This window comes from Petromyzon marinus, chromosome 25 (genome assembly GCF_048934315.1).
Source record: "Petromyzon marinus isolate PM22_M1 ecotype Great Lakes invasive population chromosome 25, UKy_Petmar_22M1.pri1.0, whole genome shotgun sequence".
In the NCBI taxonomy this organism is placed as follows: Eukaryota; Metazoa; Chordata; class Hyperoartia; order Petromyzontiformes; family Petromyzontidae; genus Petromyzon; species Petromyzon marinus.
In genome coordinates, this window is record NC_133691.1 from 9,299,377 (window position 1) to 9,307,607 (window position 8,231).

Consider the following 8,231-nt stretch of genomic DNA (forward strand, 5'->3'; position numbering starts at 1 on the left):
CGGGAGCGAGTAGTGGTGATCGTGGTGGCGGTGGTGGCTGTGTGCGCCGGTGCCCGCAGGCTCACGACGGAGCAGTGAGCTGCGTGTGCTTCCCGGAGCGGACGGATGAAACATTCCTGACGGCAGGAATGGACCGACAGGTGTGCTGCTGGAGGATACTGCCAGGGGACCGTGTGGAGGTGTTATGCCGGTAAGCGAGCGTGCTCTGTAAGCGTTCGCTGTAAGTCTTTCTGGATCTTGTCCCGGCGGTGCTTGGCGTAGTTTCAAGCGAAACGTTGTGCATCTAATCGGTCAATTTGTTGCGGCGGAGCGGTAACGGCTGTGGCTCCTCTCCTCTCTGCGCTGGAACCCAGCTTGCACAGCTTGGAAGTCGAGGTTCCGCTCGTGTCGATGGCCGCCACGTGGGAGGCTTGCGGCGAGGGAGGGGGTGGCGACGGCGGCGCCGTCCTGGCAGGAGACGCCGCGGGCCAGGCGCTGCTGCTCAGCTCCAGGCCCCTCTCCATCACCGCCAGGAGGACCACACGGTGGGGGCCTACTGCTTAAAATATTTTTTTTTATTTTACCAGATAAGGCCCCACTGAGCTATCTAGCTCTTTTTCAAAAGTGACCTGGCCACAAGAGATATCTCAACGAAGTGGCTTATCACGTGGGAATTTATAGCAAGCAAATACTATTAAAAGCGTGTTTATAAATGTAGAGGGGAAAAACCGGAGGACCCGGAGAAAATTCCTCGTAACCACGGGGAAAGAGACAGCAGGCGTCAGGGTCGAAATCAATGCCACGACCTCCTGCATACCAGGCGAGGTAGTTAACTTTACCACACCGAGCGCTCCGCCGAGTTTTTGCAGCCAAGGCACCACCTGGGGACGCTTGTTTCGGCCGGTGGCAAGAGCTGGGAGTCCTCATGTGGCTCTGGGACAGTCCCCGTGCTCACTCAGTATTTGACTTTGGCTCGGCACGGCGTGAGGTGCGGTGAGGGGGTAAGAGTCCACTGTGCCCGCGATCTGGCAGGTCTGTGGCGCTCGTAGGGGTCCGCGTGTGACTGCTGCCTCCTCCTGGGAGGGGACTCGGGGCTGCAGCAAGGAGTTGCGGCATCCTCCCGTCGACCCCTGTGCGGTCGGGCCATGGACTTCCTCCGATGTCGGCAGCGCGAGCGTTAGCTGTCGCCCTGCCTGGCTCACGTTGTGTTCACCCCGTACCCTGCACCGTACGCGTGTTGTGTCTCAGTGGTGTTCGTGTCTCTGGTTTGATGTTGCAATGTGCTACCCGAGCCTGCTCCGGCCCATGGACAACCCCTGACGTTTCCCCGCTTCATCGCTCCTCCAGCCACCACGCGACACTCGCCATCCTACAGAATTGTTGGCCATGCTCAGTTTCCGTTTTTGGTACATTCAATGGTGCTCAATAAGAGACCATGAGCCGCCCGTTGTACATAAGTAGATCACGCAACTATGAATGTGTCGTTAAACCCGCCACCACCTGACACAGCCAATTAGTAAGGGTTGTCATGGAAACGAAACATGCCAATTAGTTACTGGTACAGCACACCGTTGTGTTGGAGAGTGAACCCGCAACATTTACAATTCGAGTACGACGTTTCGCCGGTGATGACAGCCAGCCTTATCAAGCAACGGCCCAAATGTTTATAGGCAATGACCCTCCCCCATTATATAAAAAGGTCCTAGCAGAATAATAATTTACGCCATAGTGGAGAATCCGTCTTTGAATACAAGTCACAAAATAAGTGAGAAGACAATTGGCCTCATTCACGTCTCTACGAGAAGCCGGTCGACCGTAAGGGCAGCAGCCACCCAGCAGCCGGGAGCGCCAGCCAGGAGCGCCAGCCAGGAGCGTCAGCCGGTTCCCTGCCCATTGCCTGTCATGCTGACCGATGTTTGTAGAGTGCCAAAGTGAGTCCACCCTCGGGTGGTGGAGGTGATGCTGCTGCTGCTTTTGCTGCTGCTGAACGGTGGCACCGCTCCGCATGAACACGTTAACCTGCTGCTGCTGAACGGTGGCACCGCTCCGCATGAACACGTTAACCTGCTGCTGCTGAACGGTGGCACCGCTCCACATGAACACGTTAACCTGCTGCTGCTGCTGCTGCTGAACGGTGGCACCGCTCCGCATGAACACGTTAACCTGCTGCTGCTGCTGAACGGTGCCACCGCTCCGCATGAACACGTTAACCTGCTGCTGCTGAACGGTGGCACCGCTCCGCATGAACACGTTAACCTGCTGCTGCTGAACGGTGGCACCGCTCCGCATGAACACGTTAACCTGCTGCTGCTGAACGGTGGCACCGCTCCGCATGAACACGTTAACCTGCTGCTGCTGAACGGTGGCACCGCTCCGCATGAACACGTTAACCTGCTGCTGCTGCTGAACGGTGGCACCGCTCCGCATGAACACGTTAACCTGCTGCTGCTGCCAGTTTGCGCAGTTCTATCCCCCCCTCCCGTCCACCTTCCAAAATAAATAATGAGCTCACCGACTCTCACATATTTAAATTACAACGTGCATTTATTGATCTTAGGGCCATTTAAAATAACCTCTAAGTTTTGTAAGCACGTATCCACATTTAGTCTTGTTAAATCATTCAACTCAAATGCTAACTTGTTTCGTGTATATATCTCTCTTTGTGTGTCTTTGCGGAGCGGTAGTGTGGCAATTGGCACGCTGCGCTACGAACTCGGCGACCCGAGTTCGATTCCCGCTCATGGCTAACACCGGTGCCTATTATCTGTACTAGTCCTCCCCTAAGTCAACTCGGCCTCAAATTAGTACCTGGTGCGGTGTGTAAACATCACAACTGGGGAGACAAAGGCTGCCGAACGTGGTGCTTGCCACCCACCCCCTCGTGTGCCGTGCCGGCCTTCATAGGTGCTCGCTAACAAACCAGGCTGTACGGAGGATCTTTGTCTTTGTGTACATGTGTGAGCGGGTGTCTGAACACGTGTGTGTGTACATGTGTGTGTATGTGCCCGTGCACATGCGGATTTGTTGGTTTGTGTTTGTCTTTGTGCGTGTGTGCGTGTCTCTGTGTCTCTGTGAGTGCTTGCGTGTGTGTGCTTGTTGACACAATTACAGTTCCGCGCAATGGATTGTGGGAATATCTCCAAGTGGTCCAGACCTGTGGCAGGTGTGCGGAGTGGCTGGCCCAGAAGAATTCATCATCTATACACTGGTAAGACACACACACACTGGTTTCACACACATCACTACACTCACTGTTAACACAAATCTCTACACTAGTAGCACACACACATCTCTCCACTGGTAACACACACACACATCTCTCCACTGGTAACACACACACACATCTCTACACTGGTAACACACACACACATCTCTCCACTGGTAACACACACACACATCTCTACACTGGTGACACACACACATCTCTCCACTGGTAACACACACACACACACATATCTACACTGGTAACACACACACACACACATCTCTCCACTGGTAACACACACACACATATCTACACTGGTAACACACACATATCTGCACTGTTGCAGAGGTTCGTGGTTCGAGCCCAGCATCCGCCCTGGTTAATACTGTGAGTGCGTTAACTGTAAACACCACGTGCCGTGTGCTTCACAGCGGACGTTAACGTTCCTGTGACGTCGTTCAAGACTAGGGTAGGTTATTGCGTGGTGGCGTCACACTTCAAATTTACCAAGATTGAACGTTACCTGCAACAAATTACTTAATCAGGGGAAAAAACACATCACAACCATCGTCCCCTGTTGGCAGAATCTAGCTTCGCCTTCGTGATACCCTCGTGGTACAAACGCCAAATGTATGAATGATTGCGTGGGGTTGATTTGTCTACTTTTGTGAACAGAGAGCTACCCAGAATTCCCTGAAGCTCGTGGAGTCGCACACCCGTTCCCTGCCTGCTGGGGAACCTGGCGCGTGGCTCTCCCACGCCGGCTTCGTGCAGCTGCAGGGAGGCACGTGTGCACGCGCACGCTCCACGTGTTCCAGCTATGAGCATCATCTTCATTGCCATTACCGTGCGAGGGATGTGATGTGAATGAGGTCTCGTTACGCGATTTGTATTTAAAATTACATTTTAGCTGACAACTTCAAATTTCCACATTAAACGAGTCAGCGCCAGTAACACGTCACCAATGCTTTGGTGGGGTTTCGTGTCTGTATTGGACAACGGCTAGTACTGGCTTCCTACATTAATCTGGGACATATTTTACGTGTCCCATGTATGTTGAACTTCTTTCGTACCGTACGTAGCCAATTGTGCTAATTGGAGGTGCAGAGGTATTAGGACCACAAACTAAACACTTTCTTAAAGAAATTCGTTTTAAATCTAGATTATTTTAAAGTGCACAGCTCCAGTGGCTTCCTAATATCGGAAGGAAGAGCGTTCCAGACGGCCGCAGAAGCGCATCCGAAAGCGCGCGATGCGGTAACCGTCTCTCTTCGATGGCCCAGCCAAAAGTCGCTGCGAGGCTGACCGGAGTTCACGTGATGGTTTATGCTCCTTAACGAGAGCAAGGTGTTGTGGTTCATTTGTGGCAGGTACTTTGAGTGATGATGTGCTAAGCCGACACCCAACCAAGGTTTGAACTCACAACCTCCCGAATGTCAGCTGCTCGCTCTACCACCGAGCCAGATGGCCGGATTAGTGCATGGAGCTTTGTTAATCGGCGTGTTGAGCTGCGTTCATCAGCGTGTTGAGCCGGGTTATTAGCGGCGCTTCTCTCCTTTGTTCAAGGTCCCCACTGGGCTTGTGGGGATTCCCGGGGAAACCTGGAGCTGTGGTCGGCTGCCCGGGTGGTTGCCGGTCCGCATGGTGGTGGTGGTGGGAGTGCTGCTGGCTTTGTCTCCCGGACGCAGCGGGTGAGTTCCTGGTTGCGTGAGGTTCGAGGCCGCTCTCGTAACGCGCGTGTGGCTCCTTGTGCATTTTAATTGTCAATCGCAGCCTCCACTTGTGTGGAGTTTTACATTTTCTGTGGAATACAGTGAAACCTTGGATTTGCGAGCATAATTCGTCCCGGAAACGTGCTCGTAATCCAAAGCACTCGTACATCAAAGCGCATGGAAACTCAGGTGATTCGTTCCACAACTCAAAAATACTGTATTCAAATAAAAATTATTAATACAAAATACCTTTTTATATTTGTATTATTTTTATTTAATATAAAGTAATCAAATTTATTAATTACATTTAATCGTGGCTGGTGTGAGGGAGACGATAGAGAGGAGGAGGAGGGTTATTGTGTAGGACGACTTTCACTTGCAGTACAGTTACTAAAGAACAGTCACTACACTTGGACACAAAATAAATAAAATGCTTTATGCACACACACGTGGTCACAACACTATAGTACTCTAGTAAACAGTACACACGTGGTCACAACACTATAGTACTGTAGTAAACAGTATACACGTGGTCACAACACTATAGTACTATAGTAAACAGTATACACGTGGTCACAACACTATACTGTAGTAAACAGTATACACGTGGTCACAACACTATAGTACTATAGTAAACAGTATACGCTCGCACGGATGTTGACTATACGAGTGAGGCACGCCGACTGAGACCGAGCATGGGAGATGATTACCCACAATCCCGCAGCGAGAGAGAGAAAGAGAAGAACCATTGGCTCAGTTGTGATCACGTGATGCTCGGCAGACAAAGCGTATACTGTGCACTTGCTGCTCGTATTGCAAGACATCACTCGTTTATCAAATTCTTATTTATTTAAAAAAAATTCTCGTCTTGCAAAACACTCGCAGACCAAGTTACTTGCATTCCAATGTTTCACTGTATTTGAATTCAAATCTGTTAATTATGATTTAACAAAAACCACATCACAATGGACAAATGAACGAAGGCTGGAAGAAATTATATATATATAACAACAAAGGTGTGCAGGATTGCATGTACAGAACGCTTCCAGCCTTATCCAGACCACCAGCTCAAAAGAACTCAACGCTCGGGCATTTCGTCATTAGACCGCCGCGGCCACATCATCACATACATTCAGTTCCGTTTGAGCTCGTGGTCTGGACGAGGCTGAGAGGTTTGTGTACACGCAGTGCTGCACACCGGCGTGCGTTGTGTAGTCTGCCGGTGTGTTCAAATTCGTGCCGTTTTGTATTTTGTCAGATCACGGCCTCGGCTGCGTTTGTCCGTTTAACGTCGTGAAGCGCCGCCCTCCGTGACTGACGCCGCCGCAAATGTCGCCTGCAGGTGCACGGTGCCGATGTGACCGGGGTCTACGTCGTAGGCTCCGTGCTGGCAACAGCTTCCCTGGACCACAGCGTCAAGCTCTGGTCTCTGCCTGACCTCCGCCAGGTAAAAGGCTATCTGGGTGGACAGAGCCAGGAATAGTCGAGGAGGCAACGTTTGGAAAGTGAATGAGCGACGATCATTTAGAAGTGTTTTGACCGCAGTGTTATTATCACGACCTTATCCGATTTCGGAAGCGTTGTTCTTCGCTCTTATCTGTTGCAGCTTCGGTAGTGCTGTTCGCTGCTGGCCGCTTGACGCTTTGTGCAGGTCTCAGCGACCGTGTTCAGTGATCGCTGCGACTGTTCTGTCCCTCCTTGCGCCGTCGCCGTGTTTGTGCAGCTGGGCGTGTTCGTGTGCAGCGGGCCCGTCACCTGCATGAGGACCGTGGCCTGCGGAGGTCACGAGGTCGTCGTGTGTGGAGATTCCCTGGGACAAGTTTACTTCCTCCGTCTGCATGACGCTTTCTTCTAAACGCAACTTCCGTGTTCGCGGGTTTGGTAAAAAAATGACCTCAAATGGAAATTACATTTCACAAGTGCCGTGATAAAAACAAATGCACTACATGTAAGCACTATCTATAAACGTGCATGATGGTTTCATATACTGTTCCCGGGTGTAGAGGTATATACCGTTAGGATGATGAAATATTGGTGCGATTGATTGCTGTGTTTGGGTAAACATTGATTACGACAATTTGGGTACAATTTTGTGCATGCAATTAGGTGGAGTGGAAAATATAATTAATTAAAATAGTAGGGTCACTGAATACGTAGGATGCAAAGAGAACAATAAGCTATACGCGCATTACGAGTACGTCTTGTGTTTGCCGGGAGCGATGGTGTGGCAGTCGCATTAAACTGGTGACCCTTATGCGTGTCTGTGTCGCGTGCATTCTCTGATGCTGTGTAGTTCATACGGAGATGGGTGAGGTGGGTAAAATGAGTGAGTGACCTCAGGGCAGCTACAAACACCGGCACTGGAATTGTGGAGTGTTGAGCAGAGCGTGTTCGATGTCAGTGTGGGCAGGGTGAGTCTAGTGGGCAGGGTGAGTCTAGTGGGCAGGGTGAGTCTAGTGGGCAGGGTGAGTCTAGTGGGCAGGGTGAGTAGTGGGCAGGGTGAGTAGTGGGCAGGGTGAGTCTAGTGGGCAGGGTGAGTCTAGTGGGCAGGGTGAGTCTCGTGGGCAGGGTGAGTAGTGGGCAGGGTGAGTCTAGTGGGCAGGGTGAGTCTAGTGGGCAGGGTGAGTCTAGTGGGCAGGGTGAGTAGTGGGCAGGGTGAGTCTAGTGGGCAGGGTGAGTCTAGTGGGCAGGGTGAGTCTCGTGGGCAGGGTGAGTCTAGTGGGCAGGGTGAGTCTAGTGAGCAGGGTGAGTCTAGTGGGCAGGGTGAGTCTAGTGGGCAGGGTGAGTCTAGTGGGCAGGGTGAGTCTAGTGGGCAGGGTGAGTAGTGGGCAGGGTGAGTAGTGGGCAGGGTGAGTCTAGTGGGCAGGGTGAGTCTAGTGGGCAGGGTGAGTCTCGTGGGCAGGGTGAGTAGTGGGCAGGGTGAGTCTAGTGGGCAGGGTGAGTCTAGTGGGCAGGGTGAGTCTCGTGGGCAGGGTGAGTAGTGGGCAGGGTGAGTCTAGTGGGCAGGGTGAGTCTAGTGGGCAGGGTGAGTCTAGTGGGCAGGGTGAGTCTAGTGGGCAGGGTGAGTCTAGTGGGCAGGGTGAGTTTCGTGGGCAGGGTGAGTCTAGTGGGCAGGGTGAGTCTAGTGGGCAGGGTGAGTCTAGTGGGCAGGGTGAGTCTAGTGGGCAGGGTGAGTCTCGTGGGTAGGGTGAGTCTAGTGGGCAGGGTGAGTAGTGGGCAGGGTGAGTAGTGGGCAGGGTGAGTCTAGTGGGCAGGGTGAGTCTAGTGGGCAGGGTGAGTCTAGTGGGCAGGGTGAGTCTAGTGGGCAGGGTGAGTCTAGTGGGCAGGGTGAGTCT

At 52.2% G+C, this 8,231-nt stretch overlaps 1 protein-coding gene across 2 annotated transcripts in view; it reads left to right on the plus strand.

The window, feature by feature from the left end:
• TEP1 (telomerase associated protein 1) overlaps positions 1-7,150 on the plus strand; it is a 54,859-nt gene extending 47,709 nt beyond the window's left edge. Inside the window, exons 48-54 of one of the 2 annotated variants that reach the window (XM_076069682.1) lie at positions 60-190; positions 354-524; positions 3,091-3,187; positions 3,860-3,968; positions 4,751-4,875; positions 6,239-6,343; positions 6,620-7,150. In XM_076069682.1, coding sequence (XP_075925797.1) covers positions 60-190; positions 354-524; positions 3,091-3,187; positions 3,860-3,968; positions 4,751-4,875; positions 6,239-6,343; positions 6,620-6,751 — 870 coding nt within the window. In that variant the 3' untranslated portion in view covers positions 6,752-7,150. Of the gene's footprint in view, positions 1-59; positions 191-353; positions 525-1,011; positions 3,188-3,859; positions 3,969-4,750; positions 4,876-6,238; positions 6,344-6,619 lie in introns of those variants that run through there. The other variant, XR_012945308.1, reaches the window with a different exon arrangement.
• Positions 7,151-8,231: the final 1,081 nt, after the last annotated feature.